The 18211-nt window shown below is 32.6% G+C and overlaps 1 protein-coding gene across 1 annotated transcript; it reads right to left on the reverse strand.

Moving 5' to 3' along the window:
• Positions 1 to 16454: 16454 nt before the first annotated feature.
• On the reverse strand, positions 16455 to 17701 carry LOC123689932. The gene has a single exon (XM_045632017.1). It carries the CDS (start codon positions 17667 to 17669, stop codon positions 16455 to 16457), a length of 1215 nt encoding a protein of 404 aa, XP_045487973.1. The 5' UTR covers positions 17670 to 17701.
• Positions 17702 to 18211: the final 510 nt, after the last annotated feature.

The following is an 18211-nucleotide window of genomic DNA, read 5'->3' on the forward strand; positions in this document are numbered from 1 at the left end:
CTAAATTCAAAAAGGGACGCCTTCTTTTGATATTGTTCAAAAATTGGCGGGATGTGTCAACTGTCACAGAATATGTTACACTAAGTTATAAAGATTTCGTTCTACTCTAAAATAATTTATCAAAATTCATCCGAATATTACACTCTAAAAATAATCCCGCACTATAAGAAGACAAAAGTTATTTATAACCTTGTCTTAGGTCAGTGAACAAAAATCTACAAAAGATCGAGAATGTATCTACAAAATTCTGACTAAGATAAATCATTGTTATATTGCAAGAATATAAAATGTAGAAAATATTTTTATTTATTTATTCTATACTCAAGATTATATAAACTTAAGCACAGTTAACTGAGACATGATTTGTCAGTGCGAATTAGCGTCAACCGCTAACCTGCCGCCGCCATATTAATATTCATAATCGACGTTCCTTGCATGTTATTAAAGCGGTGGAGACTGGGGATGTCAAAATATTTATGTCAATTTAGGGTTCAATTTAACGTCTTATTGCAATTCCTTAACAATTATCTGAGACAGTCTGATTTGAAAAACAATTACTGTATATTTTCTTAATAGCTATGCGATAGAGGACTATGATATATGACTAGTCAGCATCCTAAAACATAATATATAATCATAAAACATCGTAATTTTAATTCGAGTTAACTGCAAAAGTGTAAACTGCATTTTACCATTTATATTTGATTCATGGATAGGTGCAAATTTTTATTTGCATTTTCCATTTATTAATATAAAGAAAAATATGAAAGAAATAAATTAATAAAATGTGACGGTAGAAACACAGAATAACCGTTAAGTCGTGTGACTTGCAGTTCGCGGCTACCCGTCGGGACCACAAACCCTAATTATCTCTGAAACAATACCGCACCTTATTTTTATCCATTTTGTGCTCAATCATAATTACCAGATCCATCCTCTGGGATCCTTTGTCGTGGAAAAATCATCCCTCGTAAAATAGGAAACGTATACGGACTAATGTAGGATTAAAACAAATTATATTATTCTTATTATGAAATAAGGGCAATAATTACGCTAAGAATTTATGAAAAATTTGAAATTCGAACAGTTTTACTAGCATTTCGTAGAAAAAGTAATTGTTATTACAATCTCTTATCGTGGCTTATAATGGCTTATTAGCCAGGCCTTGATTATATATAAAAAAAAATTTACGGACGAGCGATCAATGGAAACGAGGAATGTTGGCCAAGTAGCTCTAAGCCCTAGCAGTGCACATGCAGGTTGAGAAGAAACCAGCAACGCACTTGCGAGCCTTCTAGTAATGTGAGTGTCCATGGTCGGCGTTATCAACGTTCGACCATACACAGCACCTCTTCATTGGTTTTCTTTCCGGTCCAGTTTGCCTGATCACCTCCTTTTCTAAAAATCCCGAAGTTGTAGCGCTATTTTTATTTCAAAAAAGAATTGTAACTCTTAAGATATCATTTGTAACCTAGATAGATGAAGCCTTAGAAAGACATGATTCTTAACTAAACTAAAATAAACTGAATAAGTAAACAATTTCCAATCGTTATTAAAACCGGACGTAAAAAGACCGCCATCCTACGAACAGTATATTAATAAGACATAATAAAACATCGTTATTCGTTTAAACATTCTGTTTAAACTAAAATGCACTTCCATACAATACGTGCTTTTGAATACAAACAATAACTCAATAAAAAAGCATTCGCAATTAATTACCTGAGTCTCGAATATTTATCTTTTTCCGCGCTGTAAATGCTTTGTGGAGCTGAACAATAGCTACGGGGTGGTAAAGCTCTATAATTTTTTAATTAATTCTGTCGAAAATATCAAAGTCACCTAGTGAGCCGTCTACTAGAGTGGAATTTTATTAAACGCAACCTTTTAACCACATTTTTATGAAACGACAAGCGATATGTCCTGACTCTGCGAACGTAAAAAAAAGTTATATGAAACTCATTCCGTTGTTCAATTGTTCTAATGAAAGGTGCTATTATATTCGGTCACGTGATCAAATAAATTTTGACATCAATTATTGACAATCTGTTATTATTGAAAAAATCTAAATAACATTTTTGGTATATCATATTAATCTTGACTGATTTATTATCACCGAATTGATCTCTTTGGTCTGTCAAAATGTATTTACGCTGTCATCAGTTGAGATAACGATATTGTTATTCTTTGTTATTGAATTTTTTAAAGCTGATTCTAAAACTTTCGTAAGTGATTTTCGAGCAATAATAATTTAATCTAAATATCATTATTAATACTGTGTATTAGTATTTTGACAAACGCAACGCTAACAATTTTTTATGTGTCATCAGAGATTCAAGTGGTCTATAAATGCTTAATCGCAGTTCAATCTTTAATGAAAAAATTAATTCATTTTCCACTCAACTTCAAGTCGGCGCACTCTCTCGTGAAAGTTATTCTATTGGAAATTCGTGTCATTTCACTGGGGTGATCACGTGGCTTGGGAAATTACTGTGAAAATCACTCATTAGGAAAACCTGTAGGAAAACATGGACTTAAAAGATTTCCCGCTCGAGAACACTTGTTAATTAAAAGCTCAGTTATTGGACAAAGTGAGTTGAAATATGGGTTCAATGATGCAGTTGGTTTTGGATATTTCTTGTTAACAAGTAAATTCGATGTTACTCGGCTCGAGTTAAGAGTACCGTTGTAAGTAGTATTTACGATGTCGTTGTATAACAATTTTAATTCTGCTCTTATTCATTTCTTGCTTCCTCTCAAAGCGGCGAAGCCTCCTTTAAACCTTTAAATATTGTGACCCAATAAGTTTGGGAAAATCACACCACTTTGGACTCTGTTACATTAGGTTGGCACCAACATCACGCACTTATTTATACATTCTCTATTTGTGTATTAGGGTTTGTCCGTATGGTTTTTTAGTTCTTAGGTCTCATATTTTCATGTATTTAGTTATACACTTAGGCTTGCTAATACATACACTACATATACTATAGTGAAACTCCTGATTTTTTTTACATATAAATTCAAATACACATTTCACAGTACATTGACAGTCAAGCTGTAGAGAATCTATCTTAACTTACAATAAGGGAATTTTACACACACTATTCAATAAGAGTGCTAATCGATATCCTCTCATCATCATCTCATCGTTTGCCGAACGGTCAAAACATTACCTTCTAGAGTTAACTTGAAAATTACTGGTATAAATGAAGTTGGTTTTAAGTGACTTGAATTTTATTTAATGGCTTATTAGCATTACACATTCTCACATACACACAAAAGCACCTTAGCAAACACTTACAATCAAAATAATTCATTTTATAATATTTGTTTTAAGTTACTTGAATTTTTATGTTACCTATACGTCTATAGTAGTTAATTCTATGGCTTATTATACTATATTGCATCACACATTCTCACATACACACACGCACACAAAAGCACCTTAGCAAACACTTAAAATCAAAATAATTCATTTAATACCACAATCAAAGGGTAAATCGCCACCCAGTCTGGGTTTGATAAAATTTTATTACACGGACAATGCTCACTTAAAATTAGCGTTATTAGTCCTCGCTCATACAAATTGCCGCTTTTATCCAAATTTATTGAAGGTAATTGATTTAATGCGTCTCTTTGTTGGCGATTATCTTTTCTGTATAAATGATTTCAGCGCGTATTTTGACGTAAAGATTAATTAGGGTAGAAAGCTCGATTGTTTATATACTTATATATTCATCAAAGAGTTATTAAATTACTTAAATAATGTAATTAGTAAAAATCCTAACTGTAATTTGCTACGTATGCTGAATATTTTAAAATATGAAAAACATATTTTCTTCATCATGGTTGGAAATATATAACATATAAATTGTAATTGGTCAAGTAGCATAATTCTTTTTAGCTAATATAGAAACATGATATCATATGAATGGGTCTGTATCGTTTTCATACATTGGTAAGTATATTTAAAAAAAGAAAGAAAATTAAACAATATAAGTCAATTCTAAATTATGTTCCTAGTGTTTAGTAGCTGCAGTAACAATAATTTACGGTCAGTTCGAAATGTCCACTTGCAACGAAGGCTATAATTAGACCAATTTGTGTAATTGCAACACTAGTCGCAAATATAACCTGTTTACCTGATATTTCTTTCGAAAATTTCATTTTATCAACTTAATAAATAAATATACAGTTTTAAAATTTTTCTTAACTGTTAAATCTTCCTCTTTCTCTTCTTCCTCTTTCTTTCACTTCCTCTCCGTTTTTATGCATTTTCTTAAAGTTGAAATATAATTGAAGACATATTTATAGAACGTAATTTATAAGAATATATCAAAATAATTAAAGTCAATTCAAATTCCAATGTAAAATATAGTAAGATAAGAAAATTCGGGTGAAAATGAAGGAAAATCTCGCAGCATTATCTGTTCAGTTTAATTGTTGGCAGGAGTGCTATCTCGGCGTGTTCGGGGTCTACTGACTCGGATTGCGCCCAATAAAATGTTACAACCCCGTTGATAATGCTGTTTACGCCGCACTTTGTCACTTGTTTATATTGTGCACTATGAGAGTATCATAAGTTATATAAATATAACTTATAAGTTGTTTTAAAATAACGTACATGTTATATAATATATATATATATATATATATTATATATATAACATGTACAACAAGTAAAGGCACGCACTAAAGGAGAGACTATATTATATTCTCTCTTTTAGTGCGTGCCTTTACTAGAGATTGGTAGTCAGGCTCTTGAAGCGTGTTTTACGTTAAGTTCCTTTATATATAAAGAAATATAAATCATCTTAAAAAGTCTAAAAGGTTAAAGAGAACTTAAGTAGAGTCGAGTCAAATCCTTTATAATTACCCCTATTAAACAAGCTCTTTTCACAGTCAAAAATTACAAATTACGATATAAAAACAAAATTCTAGTTGCCCTTTCCCAAAATTAGAAATATATAAATATGGTGAAAATGGATAAGAAACTCCATATTTACTCTTTTAAATTAGTTGTTACAATATTTTGTATACTTTGATTTGATCATTATACATATGTGTAAACAACATACCTAGGAAACAAACTACTATACTGGAATAAAATAGGCGCCTTGCGACTATGATACAAAAATAATCCAGCCGATATCTAAATGATTATTTCCAGCTTCTTTTAAAATCTATGAGTTTTCAAACACAACTAAGAAATAGGCATTTAAATAAATATATTAAAGTTTAGGTAAAAATAAAATTCATAACAAGTACATTGCTTTACCAACGCTAAGAACGTTTAGATTTAGGGACCCTTTTAAGTAAAAGGTACCTTTGTCAGAGTTCCCAGCTCTCCAAAAATACATTTAATGAATCAGATTAATTTAAAACATTATAATATATGCTATTTTTAATAAATTTAATAAATCTTAACATAAATTTAATAATGTTCAAAAGTGTAATTTGTATAAATGTTTTTATATATTTACGATGTAACGGCTCTGTTAGGTACTACGAGCCCTATGTATTTGCTGTTATTGCGTATATACCACGTATCCTATTTTGAATAATTTAGTTTACGAAGGCATTTTCACGCACAACGTACAACTTACAAAACGACATACAAAATCTACATTTTATATGTGTACAAAACGTGACATCCTGTCATGGGATTGGCAATTCTTTGGAATGTTTTTTTTTTAGAAAATAAGCAAACAAAAACATTGATGAGTTTTTTTGAAAGAATTTTTATAAATATAAAAAATACTAGAACCGGAATTAATTATTACTGCCGTAGTTTTTTTAAACAGAACTGGACAGACGATGCCTATTTATCCGCTGCCTTAATGAAACCATATTAAACTCTAGGGGAGATGGAAGATTCTACTACTTTGCTGTTTTTACAAACTACGAGCCAAATCGGGCAGTGCGGCCCTAGGTATGTCAACAACCTACGGGTGAAACTCTATAGCTCTATATACTCAATAGCTCAATAGCAATAGATGACATTTGGCAGCACCGGCCCAGCGACTGCCGTACTCCACACACGAATAAATCTTGGAATAAAGAATGCTGTTTCTCTGAGAAGAATTGTCGGACTTTTGCCAATATACCAACCTGTCATCTTATCGCGCCCACAGTAGAGATCGGTCGAACGAATTTGTTTTATTAAAATTCGCATAGCTACAAATAATTATATTACATTAGGAATAAACACGCCATCTTACCCCAGCCATGGTGACAACAATATAATTTTTAGAAATTTCTGACTAATACCAGAACTATAAAAAAAGTCTAGTCAAATTCCTTTTTTATTTGTTTCGTTTGACGCGTCAGTCTTTTGTGAAAAAATCTCACGTACAACGAACGAAATGCGATCTGTATGATCCGCGAATCGTGATTTTCAAGTGTACTAGTGTTGTGCAGGTTTATATCGATATAAACAAGATATGCTGTGAAAATAATATTTCGTTTTATATGCGTATATACGAATAAAATGAAGTGGTGGCGGTTAGACCCCCACGTCTTCTACGATTCACTTCATTAGACATTTCTTTTGCGAAACAGCGAATTGTGGAATCAATCCCGCTAGAGGGGTTTTCGTAGAAGATATGACTTCCAATTGTTTCAAAAAGTATACTCCTCCTGGAAGAGCAGACCCATGAAGCCCCTAAGTGAGTGTCCTTTTTGGGCGTCCCGTAGGCTAATTTTCCACCCTATCCTATAAAAAAATTAACCATAGTTACATTCTGTACTGTCAAATCTAATTTAAGAGTGTATTATAACATTGTGAGACGGATATATTTAGTTGCACACTGGCTGCCTTCCCAAGAATTAGGTACATTATTTATAATTAATTATAAAGGTTAAGGTTTTAATATTTCACTTGTTATGATTATATTACGTTTTTAGTTTAGTTTTCTATTGTTTTAATTTATTGTAAAAATAGGAAATAAGGAAAATAAATAAAGATTTTTTTTCTATCTAACAATACAACTTCTCATCCTTGACTACGGAGACCAGCCAGTCAGTGGATCAGCTGGTCAAAGACCCTTCCTATAGGTAATAGAACCAGTACACCATTCCCTCCTCCAAAGTGTTAAAAAATAATTAAATTTTTCCTACAGAACTTTTCTATTTAACGTTGTCATTGTTATCTTAATTCTGGTGTTTATTCTTTGGTACAATTACAACTTACCCTAACGAACAAAAAATCTGCCCCCAGGCGAAAACCGCAGCTTCTAGCGACATTTGAAACAGCCCTAATATGAATAAAAGTGAAATAGGCTCTGTCAATAGTTGAGTTGGTATTTGCGAGGCAAACAGGTCGCTTCTGCGCGAGTTGGTGCTCCCGCAATCGCGTCCCCTTGTCAACAAGCTTTTGTGCATTTTTACATTCAATCCTTTTTTTTATTTCCACTGTTCGGGAAATTAAACATATTAGCAGTAATTTTAGGTTCTCACACACTATTATACATATTGCTGCGTCTTTATTAATGTTTTAAGTAAAATAAGCGGGCTTTTGACACAATTTTTTAAGGCATTCAACTTTTATTCACCGTAGTGATTATTCAGGAATTTTTACTGTACTACATATTAATAAAAATCGAATGAACCGTAAGACTGTTTGAATGTTGTTTTTATTAAATCTTTTAATTAATTCCCTTTAATAGTCTACATCACATTTTTAATAATTCGTAACTGACGCTGTCTCCGAAAATATCAATTATCATATCTTCTCAGAATAAATTCAATCAATCGACATTGCACGTCATAATGGAAACTATTAATTTTTAAATAATACATACAATTATTCTTGGTAATCTTATATTAATAAGAAACACCATCAAATTGGTGGGAATAAGTAATAAGATAGTTGTATTGTTTGTTGGTTGTAACTAAAAATATTAATTCCTTTTTGAACAGTTTTGTCAAAAATGCACATGGCATTATTAAAAATGGCATAAAAATGTACACGCTTATATATTTTCTGGACTATTATAATTTAAGAAGAGCGTCTTAGGATTAATTATAGAGTCGTACCTTTTCTAACTGTATACATAAAGTATTCTGTAAATCTTTGTAATAGCGATGTGAGGGTTCTCACAATACACATTAGTCTTGCTACACAAAAACATCGGGAATCCAACAAAAACGTGCGCATTGTTTCTGAGCTCTGATAATTTATCAGGTGTGTTCAAAGAAAATTCTAACAGACTCGTACATTATACGCTTCTTATTATACAATTCTTGATTAGCATATACGTGGGCAACACTGAAAATGTCTAGAACTGGCCATTTAAAAACATAAAAAAACTTTTTTGAATTTCAATTTCAGAACTATTTGGTAACCTGATGTAGCATATTGCATTCATTTGTTATTTGTTTTTGTAAATTGGCGGCAAATCTAAAACTCGTGTTACACGTGAAAAAAAAATTTTTTATAGAACAGGGAGCAAGCGGGCAGGAGGCTCACCTGCTGTTAAGTGATACCGCCGCCCATGAACATCTCGATGTTAGAGGGCTCGTGAGTGCGTTGCCGGCCTAATCAACCTAATGCGAGAAAAATTTCTGTCAATGATTTATTATAACTTTCGTTGTGGGCTTATAACAAAATAGAGAATTAATAATAAATATTTACTAAATTTAATGTAAATAGTTAAACGAAAATTATCACATGTTATTTCTTAAATGGAAAACCATGATAACCAAGTATAAACAATCCTACCTACAAACAAAACTTAATATTATTGTTCTTTGTTAAATTGCGTGGGAACAACGCAGAGCGCTCCCCGCTAATGTCTTGTTCCAACCGAATGAAATATCTTAACGCGACTCGTAATGATCGTCATTTATTTCTCTCCCGAATCTCGCAATGAACGCTCCTAATTATTGCGTTTCCAGTAGGGTTATTAAGTTTTGCTTCGGTTAAAATGAGAAATGGGCGCATTCGTTTCCTCCTCAACGTGATATCTCGCGTGCTGAGGTCCTAAAATTTAATACTGGATCAACGTTATGAGGGTATTAAATTAATTGCTAGCCGGATTGTTAAGGGTTATTTCTTGGGATATTTGCTTGCTATATATAGATATTGCTGTGAAACACTGCTCCTCAGCATAATGCTGAGCCAGGGCCAAGTAGAGCATACAGACATTTGAAACGAATCAAATGGAAAAAGGGATTTCATTTTAATTTTTTTGTTGATTATTGTTATTTTGTGTGTTTATATGTGAGTGTAATATATATTATGTATATGTCTGTAAGCTTTATAACACCTGCATTTTAATAATAATACTATAATTACGAAACTAATAATTGTTATAATAAATGGAATATAACAAAACAAATGCCACGTAATTCATCCATACCTTCTTAGTTTACTGTGAGTAAAAGCTGCGTCACTGATTCGTTCAAAAATCGACTCAGGTTAAGCTTATATTTAGGATACCAAATATAAACTGAATGCAGAGTGCGGCTTATATATCTACAGGCCTAACCACTTCTAAAGCATTGTTAATAACACATTTAAATTCTTAAAGTCTGAAAGTTCATACGTTAAACGTCGTTCGGCATTCATCAAAAAACTAATCTTCACTTATTCGAATTAAATATTAAAGAAATATACAGGTTCATAATATTCCACAAGCCTGTAGTAGCTTGTTTGTATTTAGTATTCGAGACTTTAAGGCAATTTAGCCGTAGGCTTAAGCTCATACATATATTGTTTAAAGCCCTCGGCATTAACAAATTTCCAACTTTCCACTGATAACTTGGTACGTCTTAAAGTTGCTAAGAGGATTTACATACTTAAATGTTTGGATAGAAGACAAGAATTTATAAATAATACAAAATAATATTTTTACGCTACCTTTATATATATATTATATACTTATATTACTGTAGGTTTGAACCAGCATTCAAATTACTGTTGTAACTGGCTGACTTTTCGGATCATTTATAAAAAAATATATTTTTCAATTGACTTTCTAACTGTCGAAAATCAAACCTAAAAATCAAATAAAAAATCTACTTTGAAATATCTAATCTGTTTCATAAGTGGAAATTTAATTAAAAAATACAATGTTAAACAGAAAAAAAATTCTACATTATCGACGGTGACAGCTTTGAACTGGAACTAGCCTCCAACATAGCAGAAAGATCGGATCTTTTACGCGTTAAAAAGTGTCAAGAACATAAAATATAATTATATATAAGTGGATGAAAATAGGAATAATCCTAAGAATATTCTAGATTAAATTTTTAACAATTCCATTTTAAATTACTTTAGTATACGAGTCGTAAACCGTTCAAAGCAACTTCACCAAGGTATTCACTAACAGAACTATGCAGGTGTAGGAAATAGTTTATAATTCGTGAGCACACATCGGTTAGTAGTTATCCGAAGCAGTCGTGCGATTCGTAGCCTCATGCTACGGAAGGGCTACGAAACTTGAAATTCGCTTCGGATAGACGAAATTCCAATTTTAAAAATATTTCTATAGTTCACAAATAAGTCAAATATAAGTCAATTTTAAGTATTTAACACTTCTCCACTGTTAACTAAAAATCCATCTAAGTATAATAAAAGTATTTTAATCATAAGTCAATTTGTGTTACAAAACATTTGTGCACTGCTACTCAAACTCTGGCCCTGATAATACCATAATTTATTGGGTCACAGTTTACAAATACATCAAGTAAATCATAAATATATAGTTTAGTTTTAATTCTAAGTGTAATTTATGTAAATCCATTAACCGTAACACAGGGATGTCTCTCATTAGAGGGCACAATATATTGCTACAATAAAAAACCGTCTTTGGAGTATAAGAATGCCAAGATATTTTTCGGCCGCGAAGCATTTCAAACTTAGTTGTATCAACAAAACTATAAATTGTTAATATTAACTCACTTCATTATAATATAAGCTAAGTAAACGAAGCGCTTTGAGTGGCCTCAACTCGAAATACTCGAATACCGCCTTAAGGCACGAATGCCTGGCAAGACAAACCGAAATCTTATCAAGCGTCCGCCATGTTGGTCTCGTTAATAAGCAAAACTGCGCACAAGGGTCTCCATAACTTACCTGACGGCTGTTTGTGGAACATATTGCCCCGCGCCATGGGCAAACACTTGTCCAATAAGTTATGGGCGGGAGTGGTTATAACTTTATTAGGTTTACACAATTTCTAATAGTTTGGAATTGATTCATTATGATTAAGGGATATTAAAGTCATAGTTTTTTAATTTGAATGCTTCGTTCCTAAGCAATATAATCGTGGTTTGGGGTTAGAATAGCTATTATTCTGAAACATGTTATGTATGTGTTACGTAAGCGATTTTATTTTATTGTGTATTTTTCTTATCTTGTATATGTTTTTAATTGTATTTTTTTAATTCTTATTTTTTGCAAAATTTATGTTTTCATATATTGTTGTACATATTAGATAGAAGGTTTATTAAATTATGAGTAGATTTCGTAATATGTATGATGTTGTAGACTTAATAAATAAATAAATAAGTAGAAAAATTAGTATTTTTTTAATTTATGGAATTTGACATAACGTTTAAATTTGTCGTACACATCGTAATTTAACAATTTTACCATTTTCAATAGAAACCTTTCAAAGATCAAAGAATATATTTCGGTCCCTTTATCATTTTCGCAATGTCATTGTTATTTTAAAATCCATAAAAAGTGAATTTATTTTCTCCCAAGGTAAATTAATATTAACACAAAAGGCGAGCTAATAAAAGGGAAGTCTTACAAAAAGTCTCGAAATATTGTTAAAGGCATTTCGTAAATGTGGCATTTTTCTTATAACGACTTGTGAATTCAACCCTTCAGAATAAAAATATATTTTTCAGTTAAATGTCTACAAGGGTTGTACGGAATTGCATCAATTTAATTTTGAAAGCGCTTTACACGAATGACTTGGACTCAAACAAATGCAGGGGTGATAGATCTCATGGGAGCGGTTTATTTCATACCAATTAGTTAGCTACAGGCAGTGGATTCGTCACGGATGAACAAATAACCCTTTCGAGTTTAAATGCTACGATTTTACATTCTACGCCAGTTGTATTCACAACCACTTAAAACTTACATCGCTAATTTGTTTGCAATAGGTATAAACTATTGTTATATTCAATTTATTGAGGAACTTATTTTGAGGCATATTTTTTTTAAGAAATTTAAATAAGGTGTAAAATTTTGTATTACCAAAATTTAATTGATAATTTTCACCAAACAAAAGTATTATTTATGTTATATGTATGATAACAATGCTGGTGTAGTGGTTTAAGCCGTTTCTCATCCCTAAGGTCTAACGTTCGAATCACGAATGTTCACCAATTGATTTTTTCGAAACCGGCATGTTTAACATTCAAAAATCGATAAATATGCCGATCTATTTAGAGGTTATAAAATAAAAATGAACGAAGAAACGGATGCAATCCGAGGCTAAGACCTATCTAGGATTGTACGCCACTGGGTTGCTATGTAATTATTATATGTATGGAGCACTTTTAGGGGGTTTCAAGAAGGAAAAAGAAACAATTCAATGAGGCTTTATAATATAAACCGAAATAATAATAAAATAAAAGTTCATTTTTATTCACGCAACTTCTAAACCAGAAAACTCACAACACAACAATCTCATATACACTTATTTTCCTTGCTATTTAGTTCGCTACCCTCAAAATAAATACATTAAGTTATATATACGTTACATATTCTTGCGTCATACTTGTAGTCTAGAAGAATTTTATACAATATGATGTATTTAATAGAAGCAATTTTGAATTATAATTCAAATTCAAATGAATAATTATTAATTTATACATAAATAACAAGCGTTTTGGATAATCAGTATCACTGATACATATTATACAGTGAATAAAAAATAGAGTACAGAGTTCGCAGGTGTTAAATGATCCGATTTTAATTCCATTTGCAGATATATCGCATCGTATAAACGGTACCACAAAAGAAGACCAACTTGTTCATCTAAACTGAGTTGGAAATCTGAAACAAAACGGCCATTGAGGCAAGTTCAGACAATAAACAAAGTCGGAGATAAGCGAGTTGCGACTACATTGTTCTGTCGGGAATCCGCGACTCGAGATACCGACGGAAATGACGTCATTATTAATACTATTACTTTCCTGGAAACATAAAAGTCTAATTTTGATTCCCCTTCAGGATTTTGTTTGTATCAATTAACAAGATTTACATTATAATTGTGTAAAAGTGTTTTTGTGTTGCAATTTAGGATTTAATTTTGTGTTTGTAATACAAACGCAACACATGTGTTAATTTAGTGCAAAGTTGCAATAAAAGAATTTCATTTTTTTGCAATTTTGAAACTTTGAAAATTGACACATATATTTAAAAGGTACGTACATAGCTCATGTTTTATTACAAATGTTATATTACATGCAATACAAATGAAAATATATAAAAAAAGGATTATGCAACAGGCGCCCAAATTGTCAATAAGCGATGGAATTCCAACCATTCTAGAGTGAACCATTCAAAGAACGAACTTTTTTTCTAGTCTAGAATGAATATAGTAATGATTGGGTTTGAGACAGCGCGATTTTAGTATTAATAATATGAAATGGGCATCTAGAACCGGCAACATTATAAAATGTATATTAAGCCTGGGTATGTAATATCCAATAGCTATAATGACAGCGTTTCCAACTCAATAACGAGCTTTTGTTCCACGCGATTCCAAGGGCGAGACATCAGCACTACGGATATTGCGATAGACATCGAACTTGCATACAAAAACCTCAGATAGCCTGTTGAAAGTTACGGAGTAAAGGAGTACATTACCACTTCAATACATAGAGCATATGAAGTAATCTTTTCAACGATATACATTCCAATTAATATTATAATACACGTCTCAGAACCTCCCCAATACGACATCGAAAGTTCGTTAAAGTAATGTCATGGTCGTCCTTCCCCTTTCCGCGTGAAAGGGACACACATACATTCACAAACGGGTAAAACAAGGATGGAACAGATAGATAATATCCTATAATCACAGTTTTGTTTTCCAATCGCTACTAACGATTATTGGCGTGTTATTCGGGTGTCGTTTTGAAATTGCTTTAGTGTAAGACAAGTCGTTATCAAGTCTAATAAAAAGAGGATGAGGGTATTAATTTACGAAGCGATTGTGTATTTGATGGTTGAGTTCTGTAATTAATCTCAGTTAATAATAGTAGTATTTATTATTAGTTCGAAAAGTCCGATTGTATGTAGTTTATTTTCATTGCATATCATGCATACTGAAATATAATACACTGACATAATTAAATTAAAAGGAGGGCAACACGCGGCCTTATCGTTTACGAGCGATCTCTTTCAGGCAGCCACTGTGAGAAAAACAAAATTAAGTTAGATAGGGGTAACAAGAAGTGCAATAATACAAATAGTCATTTAGACAAAATTAAAACAGGAACAAAAACAAAACTAGAAAAGGTCATGTGAAAAAGTAAAAGTGCACATGACGATAATTATAGATCAGTTTCGCATCAGTTAGTAAGAAAGTGAGGGGTAAGATGTGGACAGGTAATGTTTGTTTAGTAGAAATTTAAAGAAAGATGGAGAAGGAGCTAAGCGAATAGGGACGGGAATTGAATTTCATAGCTTCACTGCAGATACTCAAGTATTCAAAAAGAAAGAAGAAGTTATGAGATGGGATTGCCAACCACACTAGGATTCCCTGTATCGTGGGAAGTCATTTTTTTCATTATTATCCAAACATACATATTATAGGTACTTGAAGTAAAACATTCTACATAAGACTTACTATATATAGACTTCTGTGGTAAACAAATATAACTTCGGTTTGATCATAAGACACGTTTAGAGAAATTGATTTGAATTGAATTGCTGAAGATGTTGTTCTTGTTTTCGTGCCTCTTCATTACTGCAGGTTGGCCGTCAGTCTCATGAACCAGCTCCTCGCCAGATGCAGCAATGTTCTGTTCTGCAGTCGCAATACCCGTCCATTCTCATTACGTCATGATTTTTTCCAACGTTAAGATTGTTACTGAATATAGAAAGCTTTGAATCGTGAAGAAACATGTGAAGCGTTGGATGGAGGACATCGAAGAAGATTGGCCGGGGAAGAATGTTATATAGAATAGCGAAGAAGGCCTTTATCAAGAGACAAGCTCATTAGTGGTTATAATAGTATATTATCATGGAAAAAACCCTACATTAAGTACAGCATTAAGATCACTTTTACCTGAAACTGGGGCTCTACAAAATACTTACTAGTAATAATTCAACTAATATGGAAATAAATAATTAAAATATACAAAAATGTGTTAAATATAGCCTTATCACTTATGTGTGTATCATTTAGATGTTGCACAAAAACAAAATATGTATTATATTTTACAATTAACGTCTGAAACTTTGCTTCTGGATTGAATTCATTTACAACCACACAAAATATTCCTTTTGGTCGAAATATATTCCGTTTTCAAAAATGAATTTCAATTTGGTCTTCGTCTCCCAAAACTTAATTTCAAAGGTTTGATGCAATTTCAAGTAGAACACGACTACTTTTACAAAGTAACATAAGAGGAGTGTATTTTAATTGCAGATTGGCTGGTTATGTGAGTAGACTGTCTACCAATATATATATATATACATATATACTACTCTCTGCTCTAGTATGTATATATATATAAAAGTTAACATTATAGATATAAAACCTAATCGAGGATTGGCGAAAGAAGGGATGACTTTTAGAATAAAGTTGACACTAACTGAAAAGTACAGGGCTAAATTATACTGGGCCATAATAGCTGATTAATGAATTGTATATTACAAACACAATAGTACAAATTTTGCTACATTACAATCGATACGGTCGATACACACATCGAATGGACATTATATTATAAGGGACTTTAACTGGGGCTTAACGTTTAAATTAGTTTATTCCCCTAAAGCGGAACCACAACGAAGGGTTGCAAAATTTAAATTACAAATAAAAGCACTGAAAAATATCTACGAGTGGCTCCTGGGTAGTGCCTCAATAACGACTTCCGTTAATTAAAGCCGAGAGTAATAAAGAGAATTAATCTGTAAAACTTGAATGGTGTTATTGTCAGAGACAAAGTGAGAAATGCATAACAAGCAATCAAATATTTTAATATTTATTCAGTATTTTTCTTTTAAGCGATTTGAAAAATGTATTTCAATTGTTTTGGATTAAATAAGCCTGTTGTTTGAATGTATTCGAGTATCGCAGATACAAATAATACACATCGCTAAATGATCGTGCGTGTCAATAATGTCCTCGGGGTTAAATTTTGAATTTGCAAGCAACGGTGGTAATTAGATTCAGTATATTTTTATTACTGATATAAGCATATATTAATAATTCATGTTACACTTTTTTATTATAGATTATAATTTAATACTATGATCGTCTATTGTAAACTAACCGATTTATATTACTTGCTTGAGCTTCCCTAACAGGCAAGTTGTAGTAGGTATCGTCGTAGCTGGCATATCGGCGAGTACTAGGTTTTATATCAAGTTGGATGTAGTCACCTTCTTCTCGCCTCACTTGGCCCCCTTCTTTACCACTATACCTTGGATCCTCGTATATTGTTATCGTCTGTTTTCTACGCGCTACCACTGGTGCATTCGAAGGAACATCTGTAGGAGTATCAGGAATTTCAGCGACGGGATTTGATCTTGACTCTCCATATCGATATCCAGGGTTTGAGCCATAGTAAATACCATCGTGTAAGCCTCGATCATGATATCCAGGCCCGACATCTTGTCGCCATCCAGTTCTATCCCATCCAGGGCTCTCTTCCCATGCTGGTTGCTCCCACTTCCTCCGATCGTCCCATTTTTGCCAATCCCATCCTGGTTCTTGATGCGGAACGTGGTACATGTGTGGTTCTTTATACTCATGATGATCATGGACATTACCTCTATCGTAAGAGTTTCTACCATTACGGTACTTATTGTAGTCCTCCAAATCCTTCAAGTAACGTTTCCTCTCATAATCCTGATGAGCTACTCGCTTGTTACCGACATCTCCATAGCGATTATGACCTCCGTCTCTGTAATGATCTCTAAGATATTCATGTCCGTTGTTATGGGATCCTCTGTAATTCCTTCCATCGTGATTGTCGTAACTGTTTACCTTACTTTTATAAGCAGCTTGGTCGCCTTCATCAGTAATGTCATCGAAATACGTACTTTTATTCGAGGATTCATCTTTATGATATGAGTTTTGAAATCCTTGTTTATGGTGTCCCTTTTTATGACCGCGCTTATAACCATTTGATTGAGTATCTTCTAATTTGTCCTGTTTGACGTTCGAGCCTTTGTAATCGTCGCTCTCTGAAGCTGCTTTCGTTTCGTGATCCTTCGTCAAATACTTGAGATCGTCAGTTGTTTTTGAATGTTTATCAGTGTGGTCATCATTGATAATGCTTTCAATGTGATGATCCTTTTCTCCTTTTTGTTTTTCTAATTTTATCACTTCAGCAGCATCGTTGTGCGCCAGCTCTTTCAGATGGTCTTCAGATTCATCTTTAAGCACCGACGCCCCGACTTTTGCCACAAATAACACACATAAAACCAAATAGATTCGTTTTGTAAGCTGTCGCACCATTTCATTCCAGTAATTCGGTATTACTTGTTGATATTACGAGTCTATAGTAAATAGAACTAACGTTGTGTTAAATCATTTATACTGGTGTTAACTATGGACTTCACGGTGGATTTGGGACAATAAGAGGAAGTATCGGTAGGCACAATGAGTGCCCAAAAAGAACGACGGAATTTGTCCATGACATGCCCATACTAGTACCAGGAGTAAGCATGGAGGTCAACAGTAATTCATTCCAGTAATCAATGAACTATACAGACTGATTTTAGTTGAGCTTACATAAAATTATATTTAGTATATAAAACGAACACCATATACTGTGGGGCAGTGCAAGTATTACGCATTATAGGGGGCAGGGAGGTATTTGATTTTCTTATTTGGTGACTACGTCATCAGAATATTTTTTTTTATTTGTCTATGCTTGAAAACGAAATGCATTTTTGAGGATTGATACAAAATACTACCTACTATTTTGAGAGCTTTGCTTACTTTTCCTAACAAGAGGAGGGGTGGGGGAAATAAATTGCAGTAAATCCTTTTACGTA

This window comes from Pieris rapae, chromosome 17, assembly GCF_905147795.1.
Source record: "Pieris rapae chromosome 17, ilPieRapa1.1, whole genome shotgun sequence".
In the NCBI taxonomy this organism is placed as follows: Eukaryota; Metazoa; Arthropoda; class Insecta; order Lepidoptera; family Pieridae; genus Pieris; species Pieris rapae.